At 34.1% G+C, this 22,834-nt stretch overlaps 1 protein-coding gene across 1 annotated transcript in view; it reads left to right on the top strand.

Moving 5' to 3' along the window:
* The window catches only part of LOC126723513 (DNA-directed RNA polymerase I subunit 2), a 37,237-nt gene that overhangs the window by 8,501 nt on the left and 5,902 nt on the right, over positions 1-22,834 (top strand). Inside the window, exons 2-22 of the mRNA XM_050427035.1 lie at positions 2,349-2,425; positions 3,011-3,074; positions 3,600-3,670; positions 5,694-5,771; positions 5,863-5,908; positions 8,023-8,203; positions 8,286-8,338; positions 8,483-8,556; positions 8,658-8,775; positions 9,533-9,653; positions 12,656-12,771; positions 14,393-14,520; positions 14,607-14,686; positions 15,202-15,443; positions 15,531-15,695; positions 15,834-15,998; positions 16,112-16,186; positions 20,154-20,257; positions 20,365-20,440; positions 21,207-21,335; positions 21,416-21,556. Coding sequence (XP_050282992.1) covers positions 2,349-2,425; positions 3,011-3,074; positions 3,600-3,670; positions 5,694-5,771; positions 5,863-5,908; positions 8,023-8,203; positions 8,286-8,338; positions 8,483-8,556; positions 8,658-8,775; positions 9,533-9,653; positions 12,656-12,771; positions 14,393-14,520; positions 14,607-14,686; positions 15,202-15,443; positions 15,531-15,695; positions 15,834-15,998; positions 16,112-16,186; positions 20,154-20,257; positions 20,365-20,440; positions 21,207-21,335; positions 21,416-21,556 — 2,304 coding nt within the window. The remainder of the gene's footprint in view (positions 1-2,348; positions 2,426-3,010; positions 3,075-3,599; positions 3,671-5,693; positions 5,772-5,862; positions 5,909-8,022; positions 8,204-8,285; positions 8,339-8,482; positions 8,557-8,657; positions 8,776-9,532; positions 9,654-12,655; positions 12,772-14,392; positions 14,521-14,606; positions 14,687-15,201; positions 15,444-15,530; positions 15,696-15,833; positions 15,999-16,111; positions 16,187-20,153; positions 20,258-20,364; positions 20,441-21,206; positions 21,336-21,415; positions 21,557-22,834) is intronic.

The raw sequence follows: 22,834 nt of genomic DNA on the forward strand, positions 1-22,834 counted from the left end.
TTCCGACGACCATGAAGAAGCTCAGAGATCATAAGAAAGCTTCCATGTGCATTGAATCCCATTTGCAAAATCAAAACCTTATTACCATCCCTGAAGGTTCTAGCAAAGTTATCAGGACGGGTATTTGACAAGTGATCCTCAATATACGTAAGCAACCGAAAAGCACTCTCTTTTCCCATGAAAACCGATCGGAGAGAATCCTTATACCTTTCAAAAATGCGTAACAAGAAGAAAGAACCACCCTCTTCCACAGAAAATTCAAACGATTTGGATTCGAGAAAAAAGAAAATGGAACCACCCATAGTTTCAGAACTCAAGATTATTTTATCAGCTACTGTGATTTCACTTAGAACCAGAAAGCGTATTTTACAACACCTATAGAATTATTTAATTTTCAAGATTACAAGTTCTAATAAGATAAAGAAAATGAACAAAACTACAACATTAACTCACATTGGCCATAAAAGATCGAACAAATCTGGTATATATATATATAACACTATTTTTCTAACCCAAACAAGGGAAACAAATAATAGAAATTCTCAAATTATAACTTTTAAGTAAAATTCCTCATCCAAACAAAACATATCTATATATATATATATATAACAGTGTAACTGCACAAAACGGCGTAACTTAAGAACCCAACTCATAGGGGGCATATGACAATTAATATATCACTTAATTTAGGTATATTTATTTATTAAGCATATCTTATGTTTATTTTAAGGTTTTAGAATAAATTAAAAGTATCAAAATCTTTAAAAATGTATCTAAGACATGGATATGACGTATTTTTTGGAATGTCTGTGCTTAAGTATACAAGAGATGCACCAACAACTATTGTGTAAAATTACACAAATTTATCATTTCAAATGAATTAGAAAAGGAAAGTTGTCATGAAGTGATACCCATTCATATAAGGATCTAAGGAATATGAACTTCAATTCTGAAACTGATGTTTCATGACCCTCGATGTACATTGAGGGTTTCTGTCATTCCAAATACACCACATATGGAAATGATGAATTGCATTCCAAATGCCTATGCCATGATGCCTTCCAAAACAACCTTGCCAACAAACTAGTAAATCAATCTCACCGCTAGGCATTAGGCATCACAATGATGTCACTTCCTAAGATTATCCATGGTGAGGATTCTTCCCAAAGCTGTTTTCCAAGCAAACATGGCACTCTAAGTGGAGCCTTGGGCTTCCAAATACGACATGGGAAAGATGAACCGTCACAAAAGAAGTCTTACAAAGCTTTATCCAGACCCTAGAATTTCTTGGTCCTCATTGGATTTCAGTCCTATATAAAAAGACTTGACTTCAAACACACTATATTTGAATGGCTTCCAACACAATGTTGTTCTCTACATTTCTTCTTACTCTGGAGGAGTACAATAAAAATTTTTTTTATAAGAAATATTTCATTGATTTTTTTTTTGTTTTGTTTTTATTTTTATTTTTTTGATTTGGAACATGATATTTTTTTTGTTTGGGGTTCATTAAGCTATGCCAAAAGGTGTTATGGATCTGTTAGCTAGTTGGAAAGGCAACTTTATTGGGTAGTAATGGTAGGATTTGGAGTATGATTCCCCGTTGCCTCATGCAGGGCATTAGGCGGGAACGGAATGCTCGGACACTTGAGGGTTATGAAAGATTGGTTCATGACCTGAATTTATTATTCCTCAAGACTTTGTTTGTGTGGATACATACTTCGGGTTTGTTTGAGTGGTAATCAAGTGCTCTTTTGTCGTATCTTTCCTCTACTTCATTTGCTCAAACTCATGTATCCAACCCTTGCTTACTGTTATTTATTTTCCTTAGAGGGGTGTTTATTCATTTTTGAATGTTCTTTTATCTAAATTTGGTCTTTATAATATGTTGCAATGATTTTTTGTTTCATTTATGCAATAATTCAATTTTTTTAATGTGGAAATTTGTGAAGCAGCATTTTTCTAGAATTTAATTCATCCACCAATGAAGTTAGTAATTTAAAAAAAAAAATTCACCGAACAAAAAGAGAAATTATTTTGATTTTTTGATCTCTTTAGTACTATTTGTTTGTTGTGATCTAACCTGTATCTTGTCATCCTATTCGGATGTTGGTATGAGTGTATATGCAGGGTTCAATACACGTTGTTGAATATAGTTATGCATAGTGCATACACATGACTTCACATTTTGAATGCCTATGCTTTCGGTGCTCAATAAAGTTAACAACACATAAATTGGTTGCTTGTTATTTAAATTAAGCCATACTGTATTTTATATTTTGGAATCACCTAAATTATCCTCTTCTTCTTTTTTCCATTCTGGTGTTTCATGAATGTATTATATGCAGTCAAAGTATTGTCATTTGAGAGGTGCAGATCCCCAGAAACTAGTCTCTTGCAAAGAAGAACCATCAGAAATGGGCGGGTAAGTATTGTGATGTCCTTCAAACTAATAAAAACATAGTGAATGCATTATCTTGCTTATGAAACTAATGAGAATATGGTTGCATTATCTTGCTTATGAAACTTAGATGTATATTAGTATATAGTTACATCATATTGTCAATCAAAAGACTAGAATTTGCTAACATAGTGAATGCAAATAAGTTCAGTGTTTCTACAATTGTGCTGGAGATTTCAGTACCATTATAAATGTGATAAAAGCTTGAAATCTACTTATCGTGGTCTTTTAAGATTCAAGTATCAATCTCCGCCTATACCAAAAGCCGATTGGTGTTTTGGTTTGATGATAAAGAGTATAATCATCAAAAGCAGACTCCATAGATTGAAATTCTAAAAAAAAAAAAAGATTCAAGTATTATTTACTGTCGCATTTTTCTCAACTATGTTCTTCAGGGAAGAGAGTTTGTTAAAGATATTTATCAGTGTTTTTTTTTTTTTTTAAAAATAAAATTTAATTATATTTTTATAGTTTTTTTTTTTTTTAATCTGAATATAATTCCTAGTTCATTAAATTTCTTCCCCCCCTAATTTTTCCTTGTTTCTATAGATACTTCATCTTGAATGGTCTTGAAAGAGTGGTTCGACTCTTAATATTGCCAAAGCGGAATTATGTAAGTGAGCCCTTTTGTCTTTTGCATATCTTTTGTGATAGTCAAGTGGGTGAAGGTGTTCGACCTTATATTATGGCTTGAGCTTGGATTTATTGTAATATCGGGAAGATTTAAAAAAAAACTTGAGCTAGTTAGTTGCTTTTTTTGTTTTTGATAGGTAATAGATATTTTCATTAAAAAAGTCCATCATGTTCATGATGATGAACATATTGTACTGGAAACAAATACAAACAAATCAAACAGAAACAGAAACAAGTTACACGAAATCAAAAACAGAAATACATTGTGTAAAACCCCAAATACGAGACCACCCAAACAATTTCCCAACTAGTTAGTTGCTTAATTTATGTTATTTTATGTTTGGTTAACATTGAAATTTTTGATGCATCAAGGATAGTTTTTGAAGTGAATCAGTACTTTTTTTGATGTAATCTTTTTCTCTTTTTTATTTTTATTTTTATTTTTTAAAATTTTCCACCTTACTAATAAATGTTGCATAGCTGAAGTAAGCTGTTTTTGATCCAGCCAATGAGTATGGTGCGGAATTCATTTAGTGATCGCAGAGAAGGATATACTGATAAAGCAGTTGTCATAAGGTCCTCTCTTCATACTATGCCAGTGGAGTATCTTCTTGTCTTATTTACATATCTAATTTTTATGTTCCTATCAGATATCTCATGCAGATTTAGTAGGATAACTGAGGATTTAAATATGGATTTATTTTGTGTAATTTTGAAATATGATAATCTAATTTGACAGCTTATTCTTGTATATAGAATTTTAAAGATACCACAATATAGAATTCTGTAGATGCATATACCTGTGACATTTATTTACAAATTTTTGGTCCAATAATTTCACATTCTTATTTATATATAAGTCTCACTTATGTAGGTTGAAATATGATATCTAAGCCTGTCACCAAGTTCATTCATCCTACCCTGATTCTGTGAAAAAGAGCTTTGAAACTAAAATTTCTGGTTGATGTCCAGCTTTTTAGCTAATAAAATTTCTAAGAAAGAAGAAATTATAAGCCTGTAATCACACTAGGGTTCCTGGGAGTCAGTAGTTAGGATTTTGCATTTCACACCCTAGGGGTGACACTTCAGGGTTCAGACATTCACTTGAAGTAATAGTAATTGGATTCTGATCCTTGTTCATATTTTGGCAAGAAAACTAAGAGACCCAATAAACGTGGGGGACGAGCACGTATACTCAGACCTAATATGAGATTAAAAACAAATGTCACATTGGACAAGGGCCATAAAAAATAAAGCCCTATTGAACCACAAGATGGGTCCAACGTAGTATACCACCAATGTATGGTATACCTTTGCCTAACAACTTCAAAATTTAAAACTAATAGCGTTGCAGCTCCAACATATATCATCATTCCTGCAGCCAACTGTAAGACCAGAAAGATCTCCCCAATTAATGCATTTGATGTCATCCTGTTCGTGAGCTCTTGCGCAAAAAATAAAACAATGAAAACAAATTCTTTTGCATCAACTTTGCTGTACTTAATGGCTATTGAATCCCCCTAAGAGGCATGTGTTAGGTAGGCAATTAGATTGTAAAATAGAAAACAGATTTAAGAACAATTAAGTCTTAAACAAGAAGTTGACCATGGCCTAAAAGGATAATACTTAAGTACAATTCCTAGGGTGCAGTACATTAGGTTCCCCAATTAAATTCAAACACAGTTGTATTGAATTAATTGTCCTAAGAAAATATTACACTGTTTGTGCTTTATTGGTCAATGCAACCATGCATTTGAATTTAATTAGAGAGCCTAATGTAGTGTACCTAAGTTTTGCCCAGCCCAAAATACATCATTGATTTACCTCTAGAATGAGAGTCAAATGTGTCAAACTACTAAAATTTGTAATCTTTTCTTTCCCTGCACCAGCCTGACCCCCCTAAAAAGTCATTTCATTTAATTTTTTCCCCGAATAGACAAGGCAATGCAATGAACTTTTAATAACCTCTCTTTGTCCTGCCTGGCTATTTGAAAAGGAAGGCTTTGCCCAAGAGAGTGGTTGTTATTTTTTTTTAGCGTTTGTTAGTAAACTTTGGAGTTTGAGCAATTGAATGCCTTTTGTTTTTTCGTTTTTCCTTTTCCTTTTTAGCTCTTGGTTCATTCCTCTGTTTTTAGATGGTTCAGTTAGGACCCAAATTTTAAGTGGGACATTTACAAGTCTTTTGAGATTGAATTGTCACTAATGACAAGGGTTTTTTTTTTTTTTTTTTGCATGAACATCTTGGTTACATTAAGTGTTTCAAGTACACATATTATCAAAAAATTCTTGCTTTTAGGTACCTGGTTCTTCTCTAACCATTACCTATTTTTTTGGCCTGTTTTCTCATTTGAGGTATCATAAATACAAAGTTTCATTTCAGTTTCCGTGATATGCATGTTAATGATTAGATCCCTTTTTCTATGTTGATTATGAAATAGTGTCATATTAGTTATGTTTCTTTGTGGACATGGATGGAATTCCCATTATTGTTAATAGTCAACCAACAAAAAATCCCTTTGTTGTGTCAGCTTTCACAAATTATTGCTTATTTACTCGTTTTCACTCTGTGGTTGTGATTGGTTTTTAATTGTCATTTCAGGTGTGAAAGAAAAAATCAGTCTTCAGTATCAGTCAAATTGTATTACCTTCGTAACGGAAGTGCAAGACTTGGATTTTGGTAAAGCTATGCTTGGGTCTAAGAAACTAACTTTTTTGGCTTGTGATTTTGAACGTGCCTAATTAATTTGTCCTTATATTTTATTTTATAGGATACAAGGGAGGGAGTACTTGCTTCCTGTAGGCGTTGTTCTAAAGGTGGGGTTTGTTGCATGCAATTTCTTTCAGATATCCTTGGGCCTTTTGCATTTTGTGGAATGATTCTATTTTATGAATAACGCTTTCCAGTTATTAAGTAATGTGATTTTTGCTGAAGCAGATGCATGTTCTTCATATCAACTACCCTTCTCATGGTGATTCAACCAGTCACTAAGTTCAGCAAAGTTGATGCAAAAGAAGTTCTTTTCATTTTTTCACTTAAGATTTCAAGCCCAGGCTCATTAGGCTAATATTAGTACACTAATCCTGTTTGTAAAATATGACCTTCCTACCTTTTGTATGGAGCAAAGTTCGGTTTACCAACATATTCTTTTTATAAATTGACACTATCCACATGAGGTCTACTCCGTTAGTATACCTAAAATCCACTGTAACTTGCACTTGCATATGACGTTTTTTGAGAAAAGTGATACTTTTTTGACCTGTAATTTGGAAAAATGACACTTTGAATTCTTTTGTGTGTGTGTGTGTTTAAATTATAAGTTGCAGTCTCAAATATAATGACATATTTTAGGAGATACTAATTGAGCATTAGGTGAGCAAAATGCCACATTTGAACCATGGGATTAGGGGTTTGGCTTGTTTTGTGGTGACCAATTACAACCTTTCCTATAAATGGATGGGGTGGAGGGGAATTTTTATTTTATAACCCAACCTGCATTCAAGGTGAGGGGTAGGTTTTGGCCTCCATGCCTTTCGTGGATATGATTGTAAGTATAAATAAGTGCGATATCTATACATGTGTACATAACTATTTCTTAGGGTAAAAAATTTCCATGGGGCAAGGACTTCTATTTCCAAGTGTTGTTAACATCGAGCTTGGGCTAGCACACGGGCGATCCTTAGCCCGCTGGCAGTGGTCTTGTAAAGCTTATGACAGAGATTGTTTCTTTGTGGTAAAAGACAACAATAACAGTATACAAAACATTTGTGATATTTTATTGTAATTCTAGTCTACTTACTGTTAGGAACAATCCTAGACATCAAATATAGACTATAGTGGGAGTTCTTTTTGAGTGAAAAGGAATTACGGAAGGTGCTAAAATGTAATATGAACTTCCCCATTTATATGATGGGCATATTGAGAAATTTTAGCCATCCATTCAAATATTAAAAGCTGTGTGAAAGAGCTTTCCTTTGGCAATGTAGCTTAGGCCTTTTGTAGTACTCTCTCTCTCTCTCTCTCTGTGTGTGTGTTTTAGTTTCTGATGTTTGGAGTGTTTTGTTTTGTTTTGTTTGGTTTTTTGATGAATGGATTAGTATTATTATTATTATTATTATTTTTAATTTGAGCTACATTTCTGTTCCCCATTTTTCTTTCATATTTCTTGCCATCCACCACCAGGAATCGATTTTTTGTTCATTCTCTCTTTGGTTAGTCCTATGGATTGATCTAATCCTTGATAGTAGCTCATATTAGCTCTTTATGAGAAGATACAGATTTCAAGGGATGCCTTTAAAATTGCCTTTATTTTATTGTTTTTCCTAAAATCTAATTTCTACTTTACAATTTCTTATTTACCAAAACACGGACTACAATTTTCTTTTCTTTTTATTTTTGTTAGTTTGCATGTCTGTGAGGTCCATCTTGGTTTAATAAACAAATGATTAACCATCATTTAAGATTGACATATGCTTCCATTCATGGAGGTAAATAAATTGTTATCTCTTGTATTGTTTAATATGTATTTTTCCCTTTTTGATTCCTCTATTTTGTTCTTAATTATAAACTGCTCGTCAGCTCTTAATCTTTGTGTTATGCCCATAAAATAAAATTTATTGAATGGCCCAATTGTTTTTACACAACATTTATGCAGTTAGGGTGCCAATATGCCAAAGTTTTTAATGAATTAGTTTTCGAGAAGCTTGTTGACATTCGTCAGCAAATTTGAAGAGTTAGTATGGAGTGAATATTTGCAATAACCTTATGAATTTTTTTAAAATATTTTTATTTTTAAGCGTGAGATAGACTTTCATGTAATGTGTATTTTTAGTTCTATTTTGTGGTTGGCCTATTGTATTATCATGCACAATTGCTTATTTATTTATATCTGTTATGTTGGTCTAATGGATTTGCATATTTTAATAAACAGGCTCTTGTTGACACGACTGATCATGAAATTTATGTGAGTTTGACGTGCTGCTATAGTGAGCGAGATGAGATGGAAAAGGGTGCTGTTGGCACTCAGCTTATGGGTGAAAGGGCAAAAATTATTCTTGATGAAGTTCGTGATCTGTCTCTTTTCACTCGTCTTCAATGTCTAGAGCATATTGGTACTTGCTATGGGATATTTCATTTTCAGTATTGATTTTAAATAATAATTATATAAGTTAACCTTGGTTAATGCTAAATTAGGAGAGCATTTCCAACCTGTTATGGAGGGACTGGAAACCAAAAGTTATTCTGATGTAAGTCATGATTTGTTTCCTGTTACACTTTATTCTATCCTGAAATAGAATTAGGGTAAAAATTAGTTTGCACGCAGAACCTCAAGTGTACTACTATATAATTGTTTTCTCTGTTAATTGGTTTCATCTTTCCTTTCTTGGCAGGTTGCTGATTCTGTTCTTGAAGACTACATATTTGTTCACCTTGATAACAATTATGACAAGTTCAATCTGCTCATGTTAGCCATTCTCTCTTTCCCCTCTTATGTTTCTCTTTCCCAACACAATGGTGCTGCCTTTTGTCTCACAGATTAATTTGTATTTGGCTTCTTTTCCTTAGCTTTATGCTGCAGAAACTTTTCTCACTTATAGATCAGACATCTGTACCAGACAACTCAGACTCCTTGCAGAATCAGGAAGTCTTACTCCCTGGTCATCTGATTACCATTTATCTCAAGGTAAAAAACTGAACGGCTATGTTCCATAGGAAGTTTTCTAGTATGACGTATGATTGCAACCATTTTTTTAATTAAATGCATTGCATCCATATCATTTTGTTATCTTCTACTGTTTGAAGACTCAAGCTTTTGACTACTCTAATTCCGCTTCAACTCAAACAGATTCCCTAACCTGATCAAGTTGTAATGTCTATTGGTAACAACTTAAATGTCTTTTCATTTGGGGAATGTTATACTTTTTAAATGAAAACGTTTATCTTTTACCCTTCCTCTGTTTGATGTGGGATTTTGAATAATGTGTCTGTGTCCTTGCAGCACTTATTGCAATGATGTGTTTTTAACATTTTGGTTAAAATATAGTGCTAAGAAATTCACAACCCTGAAAATTACAATTATATGAACAAGTCTTGGTATAGAAACCCAGTGCCTATTATGCAACTGTTATCATCTCTCTCTTTATACTATGTTGTCATCTTTTGTGGCATATCTTTTCATAAAATATTCATTTATGGATAAAGGAACATTCCATCATTTTGCCATAGTATGGGCCTTGAATTTGTGCCATACTGCTTACTCATATTAATTTATCACCATATTTTGCTGATGCATTGTACACAGGTTGTCATGGTCATCCGATGAACTTTTCTTGCATTTTTATAATGATTCTCATGCCTGCTAATTTAATTTTTTTCCAGTGTTTTATGAGTTTTGGTTGTATATACTGTTTTTTTGACTTTATATATTTTGTGATTTCTAGGAAAAGCTAGAAGATTGGCTGCGCAAGGCAAAAAAGTCTCTTCAAGATGAGATCAATAAAAAGAGCAACATCAACAACAAGGGCAGCAACAACAAGAACAAAAGTTTTGATTTTTGCAGCTGTATGTTATATTTTTCAGTGCTTAAAGAATTGCCATCTCTTTTCTCCTCTTCTTTTTTATTCCCCTCTCTTGATTTCATTTCCATATGAAATGTGTCTCAAATGTCAGGGCAGCATCCCTTTTTTGATTCTTCTTGAGATGCTTGATCTTTGTAATTTTCCATTCATAACAGTTGGGGTATATCTTTTTTGCTTCCCGTGTACTTGGGTGCATCCCTTTTGCATTTAATTAATGATTCATTTACTTAAAAAAAAGTGTCTGAACAAGTGTAGCTAGCTGTGGATGTATTCTTTGGATTATTTTCAGGGCTGATAGGAATAGATTTGTGGGTTATTCAATGTGTTGTTGAGATGTTTTCAGAGTGAGTTGTTGGCATAATGTTTGGTGTGGAACTCAACTGTTGAAGGTGTTGTATCCCAAATTGTATTCTTTATCTGTGGAGAAGGATGTTTTTGTTCACTCCTGTTTGGAGGTGCTGAAGAGGAGACACGCTCACAGTTTGTGGATATTAATTTTGACTTGATCTTATGATTGGAATCAGTAATCATTTGAATTGTTCTTTGATACCTTGTATCCCAAAATCCTAAGAGGTATGGGCCAATATAGATTGAGTTGGAGACTTAAGGGATTATAAGTTTGATATTCGTTCCCATGAGGCTTTAAGATGCTCTGTAGTGGCTTTTCCTTGGAGGAGTGAATTATGTGCAATGCTCCCAAAAGATTGGCTTTCTTTGTTTGGACTGTAGTGTGGAGCAAAATACATACATGTGATAATCTTATGAGGGGGTACACCTTTGGTAAATAGGTGTTGTACGTCCAAAGATAGGGGTGAAACAAGTGGACAGCTCACTAATTCATTGTGTTTTTGCTAAAGGGTTGTGATCCTCTGTTTTTCCATGCTTGAATTCTTTGGGTGTTACCTTAGCATGTTGTGGATATATTCACTGGGTGGACGGTTGATGTTAGTATTCATGGTAATTCATTTGCTTGGATGATAGCTCCATTGTGTTTAATGTGGGCTACATGGAGGGGGAGGAATAACTACATTTTTAATGGTGTGTGGACTACGGTTGTGGTGTTGGAAAATTAGGTTTTCAGTGTTGTTTGAGTGGTGCTATACACTTGGAAATTATGATGAGCGTTTGATTGTAGATTTAATAGGCTTTCTTTCTTTGAGTGCCTAATCTTTTATCTCTTTTTTGTGTGGGTAATTTTAAGGAATCTTAGTATTTTTGTCTACATTTTTTTAGTGCAATTAATGAATAATTTTATTCTGATACTCGTTGATTATATTAAATCATCAGACATTTTTAGTTTTATGGCCATAGTTGTCTGTTTTTTTTTTTTTTTTTTTTTTTTTTTTTTTTTTTTTTTTGTGTGTGTGTTTGTTTTCTCTCTCAATTAATGCCTGAATTTGGTTTTTAAGAAGAATGAAGTTAAACACATGTTGATAATCATCCATCCTTTTGAATTGAATTTGAATTACTGTTTATTGATTCTTTGAATGCAGAGAAAATTGTTTATAATTGAATTACGTTTTTAAAGTTGCTTCTTAGCATGTATCGTAATTGTTTTACTGATATTGAAATGCAGCCTAAGGAAGTTTTCTCATCATATAATTTAAGGATTTATATGATGTATGACTTTTTTGTTCACTTTTTTCTTTTTTCTTTTTATTGTTAAGTTATACACGGCACCAGTTTTGAATAACGAATTATCACCACTCATTATTTATGGGAGGATGAAGTGCTGTTTGAGCTAGAGCTCATTGGCAGTTTTTTATACTTATTTCTCCCAATTTTTTTTTGTATACCTGTCATGTTCTCCTCTGCTTCTTCTGTGTGTAGGAAAGGGTAACACTGCATATGCAATTAAGGATTTAGAGCTGTTAATGTCTTTAGAGGTCTAGCCTTGGTGCGTGCCTTACACCAAGAGTGACAGGTTGTAGGTATGAGTCTGGAAATCAGCCTCTCAAAAAAAATTTGGGGATAAGGCTGCTTATCATGACCTCTCTCAAACCTCACAAAAAGTGGGAGGTTTGTGCACTAGGTATGACTTGTTAATGTCTTTGCTTATTTTCTTGGAGGAGTTGTGGGGGCAAGACAACCCTAGTATTCTTGCCTCTCTGCTCTGTGCATGTGCTTGTATTTTCTTTCTTTATCCTCCTTTGTTTGAGGAGTTCTTTTTTCCTTTATCCTTGTTTTGCGCTTGGTAGATGGGGGTGAGAGTAAATAAAAAGATGGCGAAGAAGAAAAAGGTAGATTTAAGGTTTTCTTTTTATAGCTAGTATGTAGTAATAAGTGGTCTTGGCTCTTGACAAGTTTGTACTTTTTCCTTGGTCGTGGAAATGTTGCCATTGATTGGCGGTGAACACTTCCTCATATTGATGATTAATAGATTGTTAAATATACAATGAAATCTCCTCCACTTGTAAGAACAAGATGGGGGGTGGGTGTGGTCAAGGTCACGGGCCCCTTGTACCTTTTTGACTTACTAATAAAAACCATCTCCTGGCATCCTTTTTCATGCAGTGCAGGAGAACAATGCCACAATAAAAGGTTTGCTTATGATTGATTGTTTTGATATTATAACACTATCTTCTCATTTGAACATTAATTTTAGGTTTACCCTGAAGTGAATTTATCAATTTAGACATTCAGAAATTTATCTTTTGATATGGTGTTCTACATGACTAAGTAAATAACATAGCATGCCAAGACCCTTGTAGCACAATGGTATTTCTTGGTTTCCTTGATAAGGAGAACCAAGGTTTGAATCCCTCTCCCTTACACTTGTTTTAACAATTGAAATTATAAAAAAAAAAACGGTAAATAACAGAGCATGCATTTTGCTTAGAATATTGCACAGAAGGTTATTTATATTTTAGTTTAGACAGTATTCTTTCACGTGTTATTTTACTCATTAAAAAAAAGACAGTATTCATTATGCGTTATTATTCTTTCAAGACTTAACATTTCCATCTTCTTTCATGGATAATGCAGTAGCTGATGTCAAGAAGATTTTGGATAAAAATCCTGTGAAGCAAATCAGTTCTTCTGTTGAAAACTTGTTAAAAACTGGAAGACTGATTACACAAACAGGTCTAGATTTGCAGCAGGTATTGACTTACTGGTGATCATTTTTGTCTTAACATTCATAAATTGAACTGTTTCTTCTTCATTCTCTGTTCATGATAGTTTTTGTTTTTGCTCAGCTCTGTTTGTTATAGTTGTCATGCATAAAAGATGCATCAACCTAAACTTTCAGTTGCTACTTAACAAGGTGGAGTGTTCCATCTGGCTAAACCAGCTATACACATCTTGTTCCTGGTTGAGCTCATTAGGAGATTATGCTTACATACAGTGTTACATGGACTAGGGTACAGTGCAGGGTGTGAGCAAGTTGTGATGTGTGACTCTTCTGGTGCCCACAATGTAGGATATGGAGACTTAGCCTTGACCAAAAACATTAAAAAAAAAAAAGAATATACATTTTATGGTATAAGTCCATGTTTTTTTGGATTGATTCAAATGCACACACATGGGCTCAGCCAAGAAAAAGGCTATAGCCCAAGTCAATGTTTGGTTTTTTGGTTGAGTCTGTGTATGTGCAAGTTATTCTAAACATGGATGACTGTATTTTTGTGATTTAAGTCTAGTACACACTTACATGATTAAAAAGTGAAGCAATGTGTTCATTGTTTGGTTGCAGCTGTGGAATTAGAATGTAGAGTTAGTAAATTTTGTTTGAAATATTGAAGAACTAAGTTTGAAAATGAAAGACTAAAAAAAAATGAAATTCTGATATTCTAATATTTGTTATGATATTCTAATTTAAATTATAATATTTTTTGATAAGTAACATAAAGATTTTATTTAAAAAAATAACACAGCCCAGTACATAGGAAATGTACTAAAGGGGCAAAAACATCAAGAAACCAAGTTACAATGATCAAGCAAAACTGGGAGGGAAAAACAAGAAAAAATGGTAAAACTAAACACCATTCGAGAAGAGTAAAAAAGACAAAAGACTGAAACTCAAGATTGGATCGTTCGCAAACTAAACACCAATTTTCCTTTATTGCCCCCATCCCCCTTCTCTTCTTCTTTGGATATTTCTTGTCCTTCAAGGTTATACCTCATTTCGCCTACTTCTTGACTCTGTAAAATAAGACCATTAGAAAAAAAATGTTCAGTTCACCTCTATCAGGTGCTTGCGTAGGCTTTGTGCTTTGTGCTTTGTGCCTAGGCTCCAAGAGGCCTTTGTTCTTAAGTTTGCCTTGTGCTTTTACCAACATTGGTCCCAAGTAGCCTTGGAATAAGAGAATTAGTTTTGGGGCACCTTCTAATGGTCAAATAGGTGCTGCCATGGTTTCCATCATTGGATCTTAAATCATGTTGTACACTGTTTTTCTCTCTAGACTTTATTCAACTCATTACATGAGCATCTGGCTTCCTAGTCATTTTGAGTAAAATAATGATTCCATTTCCTATTTTAAGTACTAAACTTTTATTAATATAGATGCGTTGCGACTTTATTACATAAAATCTTCTGTTTGCTTGGGAAACTTAATCTTTTATATGTAAAATATCAGAATGTTGAAAATAAATAAAAACATACTGTTCACTTTTATCTGGTTACCGTTGTCTCTGTAAATCTTTTGAAAGTTTTCTATTTTTTTTTTTTTTAAATATATTAAAGTAGGATTATTCTTTTTGTATTTTGTTTTGCTTTGCTAGAGGGCAGGCTTTACGGTTCAGGCAGAAAGGCTTAATTTCTTACGTTTTATTTCGCATTTTCGTGCTGTTCATCGAGGGGCTTCATTTGCTGGACTTCGCACCACAACTGTGCGGAAGTTGCTACCTGAGTATGTATTTATTGGCTAACGTAATCAGTCAGTTAACATGTATTTCATCTTGTTTTATATATTTTTATATTTATTTTTGTTTGTAGATCTTGGGGTTTTCTTTGCCCCGTGCACACACCTGATGGGGAGCCATGTGGCTTGCTGAATCATATGACTAGCAACTGTCGTAAGTTCATATAATTACTTTTTTTTTTAATTATTTATTTATTTTTTATAATGAAATTATATATTTCTTAGATTCTATGTCCTTTATCTTTATGACTAATATGGTGCCATCCTGCCCATATATGACTAATTATGACTATTATATGATACTACGTGTAAATAATGTTGAGAGTGATATGAATATGTTATATATCATATTGTTTGAATTAACTATGTATTTACCTTTTGTGTCTGGTGATTTTTTAAATTAGAAGCTTGATATATAGAATTGGGTTACTTTTGGATGCTTTGTTTTCTAATTAAGTTAAAATTAAAATTATTTATTAATTAAAAAAACTAATATTCAAGATGATGTTTGCAAATGAGCTATAGTTCAAATCGCACTTGGTTCTCTCTCAATAATGGGATGGAAGCTAAGGTCCTGGGTTCAAGATCCATGCTGTTTTGTTTATCAGCATTCCTATCCAAATGAATGTTCCTTCTAAGAAGAGTCTTATACTATCTTATATTTTTCAGGAATTACATCTTTCTTTGATTCTCAAGGAAATATTAGAGATTTTAAGAAAATAAGAAAGACTATTCTCAGTGTTTTGATTGCGGTTGGAATGACACCTTCACTGCCAAAGCTAGTTCAAGCTGGCCCTCCCGAAGTTCTCACTGTCCTTTTAGATGGTCGTGTTGTTGGTTCTTTACCTTCCTCTATGGTTGAGAAAGTTGTGGGTCACTTACGGAGATTAAAAGTTTCAGCTAATTCAATGGTTTGTTCATGATAAATTTTCCTTGCCTTTTCTTCCCATATGTTCCTTGGATCTATCGCTAACATGTGCATACTATATATGTGGCAGATTGCAAGTGATCTGGAGGTAGGATATGTTCCATTGAGTCTAGGTGGAGCATACCCTGGTTTGTACTTGTTCACATCTCCTGCCAGATTTGTTCGGCCAGTTAGAAATATTTCAATTCCTTCCGAGGAAAGTCAGAATATTGAACTTATTGGGCCATTTGAGCAGGTCAATACATGATTTTCAAATGCATTTCCTACCTTCAAAATTTTTAGGTGAATTTGGGTTTGGGTCATCTGCTGAACTTTTTCACAGCAGATAGGCTCCATGAATGAAAAGCTAATTCATTTTATTATCCCATTTTAGGTTTTTATGGAAATAAGATGTCCTGATGGTGGAGATGGTGGGAGAAGAAATGCTTTTCCTGCAACTCATGAAGAAATCCACCCAACTGGAATGCTCAGTGTGGTTGCTAATCTTACACCTTGGTCAGATCATAATCAAAGCCCACGTAATATGTACCAGTGTCAGGTATTTTTCTTTTCCATTATTTATTTTCAATTTGTATACTTGTGCATGCTGCTCCGTTTGTTTTTTGAAATCTCTTTCATTCAGTTTGTCACATTCTTCTTTATAAATTGCAGATGGCAAAACAAACAATGGCCTTCTCTTCACAAGCAATTAACTTTCGTGCAGATCAAAAGCTATACCATCTTCAGGTCAGCACGTCATTTCTTTTCTTCTTCTTTTATTTGTTTGAGAAGAGCTGTCCTCAGTGCAGCTTTGCTAATTTAAGTCTCATAAAGGTTTTATCTAGTGCTGGTCCTGCCTAGCTGGGATCTTGGGAGGGGTCATCACATATTAATTTTCATAGGAGTCCATGATTCCTCTGGGCAATCCAAGATTCCAGATAAAACTTTTTTTTTTCTCTTAATTTTTTATTTATTTTAGTGTGTGGTTATTAGATTATGTGGTTTTAGTTTGGGAATGAGTGTTTGATAGTAAAGTCTCTGGTGGTTGAATGAGAGTGTCTTGATTTAATGATAGAGCTATTATCAGGAGTGGATGTTATCAGTTGAAGCTTAAAAAAAAAAAAAAAAAGGGAATGGGTGTCTTATTTATTTAAGTATTTCGAAGGTTAAAGCTAAGTTAACAGTGACTTTTTTCACGTGGACAATGTCATTGGGAAAGATTTAGTAGCGGACAATCTTAGTAGGGAGACAATGGATCATCTTCTTCACTAATTTTTTGCATATTTGGGAAGGTCATAATAAAAAGAATTTGAATATTTGGAGGGAGTGTATATGAAGAGCATGAAGGTGGAGAGGTCATTTAGCTACCTCTTGATCGATTGAAGTCCTTGTTGATTTGTACCTTGTCTGATTGGTCTTGTGCTTGGGTTTTACTCATTGTAATTCATTGTTGGAGTTTCAAAACTTTGTTCAATTTTCTATATGATTCTTTGTAATGTTTAAGATACTTTGTGTTCATCAAGTAATCTTCTTTTTCAATAAATACCATTACTTATTAAAAAAAGAAGAGTATAGAGGTGGGTGGTACACTTTTTGAGGAGGATTCGGAGGTGAGGATCAAGTGCTGCCATTTTATGAGTCTCTGCATCAAGAAATTGGGAGACGTAGACCTAGGGTGGATGGGCTAGACTCTACTTCTAAAAGGGAGAGTGAGATTCGAGAGCTTTGGAAGGAATGAATTCTACAGGTTGTGAGGGATTTACAAGGAGAAAAAGCACCAGGACCATATGGGTTCACCATGGCTTTTTTTTTCCCAATTGTGGTGGTAGGTGATCAAGGCGGATGTATTGGCATTCTTTGAGGAGTTCCATGAGCAACGCAAGTTTGAAAAATCTCTTATTGCATTCATCCCTAAGAAGAATAATGCTTCAAATTTCAAGGATGGGAGTGTTTGCAAAATTCTGGCTGAACAGGTCTTGCAAAAGCTAATATCATAATCACTGAATGCCTTTGTGGGAGGTGGGCAAATCCTAGATTTGGTTCTTATTACTCCTTAATGCTTGGATAGCAAGGTTAAAAGCAATATTCCATGTCGTATTTGCAAATTGGACATTGAGAAAGCGTAAGATCATGTAATTGGGAGTTGCTACTTTACCTCTTGGAAAGGAAAGGGTGTAGGGGAAGATGGAGAGGTTGGATTTGTATGTGTATTTCATCAGTTTGGTTCTCAGTTCGAGTGGATGGTGTCCTGCATGGTTTCTTTGATAGGTTGGGGGGATTGAGACAAGGTGATCCTTTTTCTCATTTACTGTTCATATTGGTTCTGGAATAAGGAGGTACTAAGTAGGATGTTGAGGAGAATAGATAAAGGAGTTTTAATTAGGGGCTTTAGATTTGGTACAACTACACAAGAAGGGTTGTGTGTCTCCCATCATTTATTTGCTGATGACTCTCTGTTGTTTTGTTGCCGATATTGAACAATAAGAATGGTGTTGACTTGCTTTGAAGCAGTAACTGGTTGAAGGTTAGTCTGAGCAGGAGTGAGATGGTGGGCAGTTGATAACGTGACAGTGCTTGTTGATATTATGCTGTATGATATGGTCTTTATCGATGACCTATCTGGGAATGCCATTGGGGGCTTCCTTCAAATCAAATCTGGTTAGCCTGGAGAAAGAGGGACCTACTTATTAACTTTCACCGATCCTATTAGTGTGGCTAATATGATTGGGAGATTACGGAGGCATTATTGTGAAGTGGCATGGGAGATGAGTTCAAACATTATTTGTTGGTGTTTTGGGATGGAGGATGCATGTATGGAGACATGTAGTAGCTGTGAAGTATGGTGAAGAATGGGACTCATGAATGTGGTTTATGGGAGAGCATTAGGATGGTAGATTCCTAAATCGCTCTCATTTTGACATTGGTAATGGTAATTGGGCTTGGTTTTGGCGTGGCGATCAACCTTTGTAAGAGACTTTTCAAGCCTTCTATGACTGTTCTTTAGCTAAAGACAAGTTGATGGGCTCCATGCTGGTGAGACAAACTGTGGGGGGTAGGAGGAATTGGAATGTGCGACTTCTTCAGGATTTTAATGATTGAGGGTTAGACATGATAGCTGAATTTCTCAATCTGCTTGATTCCAATATCCCACCTAGGATAGGAAAGGATGTGACAAGATGTGTTGGAGGTTGAGCAGTGGAGAATTTCATGTGTATTCATTCTGGAGGTTGGGGGAAGATCCTCATGTGTGATAATCTTATTAAGTGTGTTTACATGTTAGAAGGGTAATGTTGTATGTGTAGGTGTAGTGGGGTGATGGTGGATAATCTGTTGTCGCATTGTTTTGTTTTGTTTTGTTTGTTTTTATTTATTTTATTTTTATTTTTTTATTTATAAGTAAAGAAAATTTATTTAAAGTCATAAAATGAAGTCACCCAAGTATACAGGAAGTATACAACAAGGGGCCGAATCAATCAAATACACAAGTTACAAGCTTCCATCAAATCATATACCGAAAATATAGAATGACTTCTTACGATAGACATCCAATCTGATAGTGTTTTAAAAAAGAAAAGTGTTAATCTGATGTTGTTGCATTGTTTTGTTGCGTTTTACTTGTGGAGTTTTATCTTTAGATCTTTTGGGAGTCGGTAGGTGTTACTGGAAAAGGTCATTGACCTCTTATTTGGTTGGAGAAATGGAATTGGCAACATTTGTTGGATGTTTGGAATTTAGTTCTGTTTTGTTTGATGTCAACAATTTGACGGGAACTAAATCGCCATATGTTTGAAGATGCGGAAACTACAGGGACTCAATTTTTAGCTTTGTTTAGTGGTTCTTTATTCCATTGGTCTCGAGCATTGGGTTCCACTCGTACAATTTCCCTCCCAAAATAAATAGAATTGTTGTGCGTACAAAATTTTGTTTTGTTTTGTTTTTATTTTTTAGACTCCTATGTGATCTTTACACATGGAATAGTCTCTTTGCAATAAAATAAATCTTGTTAAAATATATAAATAAATAAAAATTGGAGGCAGAGGTAGTCAGATTCGGAAGGCTATCCTTTTATGGATTGTATGACCACTTTGGAAGGAGTGATCAAAGCACTAAAGCTGCAATAATAAACAAAATGTAACAAAGTTTGAGCAAGAAAAAATCCTGTTGCTGTCATCTATTCAAACAAAGTTATAAAAGGATGTAGTTACAGATCTAAGATGGGTCTTTCATACCCCTCAAATCTGCGTGCATTCCTCTCCCTTTAATTACATGTCATCAAGCAATGAGGGATGGCCTTTTAAATCTCACTGTTCTGATGTTGGCCAAAACATATTACCAGCAAGCTAATAAATCAAACACCCCTCTAGGAAGCACCCACTAAACCTTAATGAGGGCAAAAATCATATCCTACAACTCTAGCAAACGGACGCTGAAGAAGCAAGTTATCAATTGTCTCCTTATCCAGTAGGTGCTTATGTAGCTTACTGATGTGAAAAAACATATTATTGTGATAAAATAATGATATTTTAATCTTCTATCTACATTTATTGTGCAAGGTAAAACCTAGTGGCCTAATATATACTAGAAATGAAAATCCATCTCATCTAAATGGATCTTATGGATTGCCTTCATAAGTTATTTTATGTTTATCCTGTGTATTGCTATCGTTTTCTCTCATTTCAGTTTTTAGATTGAAAATATTTTGAGGTATTTACAGACTCCTCAAAGTCCCATTGTTCGCACGAGTTCATATACAAAGTATGGCATTGACGAATACCCATCAGGCACAAATGCAATTGTTGCAGTGCTAGCATATACAGGGTACGATCTTCAAGCAATCCCCCCCTCCCCCTCTCCTCTCTTTGCTCTCCTCTTTTTTTTTTTTTGGTAACGTCTTTTTTTAAAAAGAATATCTCTATGAAGTTCAGATATGACATGGAGGATGCCATGATTTTAAATAAGTCATCTGTGGAGCGTGGGATGTGTCGTGGACAAATATACCAGGTTTGCTTCTCTCTCTCCTCCAGGTGCTACTTTGAAAGGTTAAATTTTCTAGACATATTCCATTGCAATAAATAATAGCTCTTAACATAGTATATTGCAATATTACTTATCAAAAAAAAAAAAAAAAAAGTATATTGCAATATAGAATTGAACTAAGTCTCAAAACAATTCAAATTGGGGGTTGGCAATGGATCTCTGTCAATGGCAACAAATCATCATATATTGCAATATATCTTCATAATTTCTTCTACTTTGGTCTTTTTTTCCCCTCCTTTGGTTTGTCTTATATCCACCTGCTTTTCTGTTGGTTCAACCTTTTTGTTCCCTCAGTGTGTCTTTCCCAGATATATGGATTCCTGTACTGAAGTTTTAGAATAGGTGATTTGTTTTTTACGAAATGAAAATTTCCTCATTAGAGTTTTTCTATTGAAACTAGTTCATTGGGTCTATAGCTATTTTGCCTAATAATCATCTTGTTTGTTCAGAATGAGTTAGGCTTGAAATTTGTGTCTTAGTGATTTAATCATCCTTTTGTGTGTTCATTTTTCATCTACAAGTATATGCATGTATCACTGTTTGTATATATGAGAAAATACTTGCAAGAAAGCAAATGTGAACAATTGTTAAAGGCTGGGTTACCTGGTTAATATGCAAATTTTTAGTGTTATTTTCTATTACAGATTATGATGTTTTGCTCTGATTGATATAGATGCAGAACTTTATGGTTTTTCTATTTGCTCATTCTAATTACCCGATTTCTGGGCAGACGGAAACTATTGACTTAACTGAGCAGAGCAGCAGGTCAGATCATTCCCAGAAAATATTTCGAAGAAGTAATGTTAATAAGTCAATGCATTCTACGATTGATTCAGATGGGCTGCCATATGTTGGTCAGGTTGGTCTTGTCTTCTACTCATCTTATTTAAATATTATCTTTTTGGTATTAATGTTGACCAACAATCTGAAAACTTTCAGACAATACAACAAAATCAACCTTATTACTGCACTTATGATGAGGTAACAAGTACCACAAGACCCTACAACCGGAAGGGTTCTGAGCCTGTTGTTGTCGATTATGTTGCTCTTGATGGGAAAAACAAGGAGCATCCTCGAAAGGTAAGCGGGCAGGATGTTTTCTGGTTGATACTTGTCGGGCAATTAGTCAAAAAATTTGAATATTTATATAATGATGATATCGTGATTGTGGATTTTTTCTTTTGGGTCCCGTCCTCCTTATTCCTATCTGTATGCTAAGTTTAGTCTACCACTAAGAGTTTTAGGTTTCTTCTCTTTTCCAACCACTTTGATTTGAAAATAAGAGAGAACATAAAGGAGATAATGAGACCAATTGTTATAATTTACAAGATAAAAGGGATTTGGAGAGAAATTTTGGTTGTAAGGGTAGGAAGGCATCAAATTTATTTATTGTTATTTTTCCCTTTTCTCTGAATAAAAACATGAGGAATCTTTCTTTTCTCTACTCTATTTCCTTTTTTTATTTTATCTAAACTACGAGCCAGGGGTTGGGGGGATTCATTTCATTGTGCTACTTTGACTGTATCTGATGCTGTGGATGGTTTTAAGACAAGTTAAAAAAATGCTGTGCGCAGGGGATTAACTAATTGCACTTTAAAGTGTTAACACTGCCTTGAAGAGCAAAGAGTGGGGCCATCTTTGTTTGACTGGTCTTGGGCTTGGGGGACTCACTTCTAGTGGTTCCTTTCCCCTATTTCCTAAACTCTCTTTTCCTTTGTAATTAATCTTCTGTTTTGTTTTCTTTTTCTCTTATTTTTTGTTTGCTTTGTGCTTTTCATGCATAAAGTAGCTTCATGAATATACATCTTTCTTACTTTGAAGATTGTGAGAAATCAGTCTTGGACTTGAAGCTTGTGCTGTTGAAGACCTTATATGATTGGAATTTGGTGGCTTTCAACACATGTTTTTATTTCGCTGATTTATTTGAATTTCTTGATCTTTTTGCTTTGTCTCTAATTTTGTTGTAATTGTTGTATACTTCCTGAGGTTACACTCCTTTTTGTTTTTTCAATGAGGTTACTTATAAGCTAAATGGAAGTGATAGAGCATCAAATCTACAATGTGTATATAGTGAATCATGAAGAGCAATAGGAAGACTTGGGATATGAAGATGAAGGAAAAGAAAATGATTCAAGTCATAAAATGATAACTGAAAATTTGAAATAAAATAATAGTATGGTTTAGAAGAGTTTAAATAAAAAGAAGTAACAAGAGTTCTAAGTAGAAAAAAAAAGGACAAAAGGAGGTATATGTGTTGGATATGATATTGATTGATATCCAATAAAGGAAAAAGGATAGGCATTGAATATGATAGTTATAGGTATCAAATGAAATGGTAAATGCCTTTGGTTGGAGTGT

Source organism: Quercus robur, chromosome 4 (genome assembly GCF_932294415.1).
Source record: "Quercus robur chromosome 4, dhQueRobu3.1, whole genome shotgun sequence".
Classification (NCBI taxonomy): Eukaryota; Viridiplantae; Streptophyta; class Magnoliopsida; order Fagales; family Fagaceae; genus Quercus; species Quercus robur.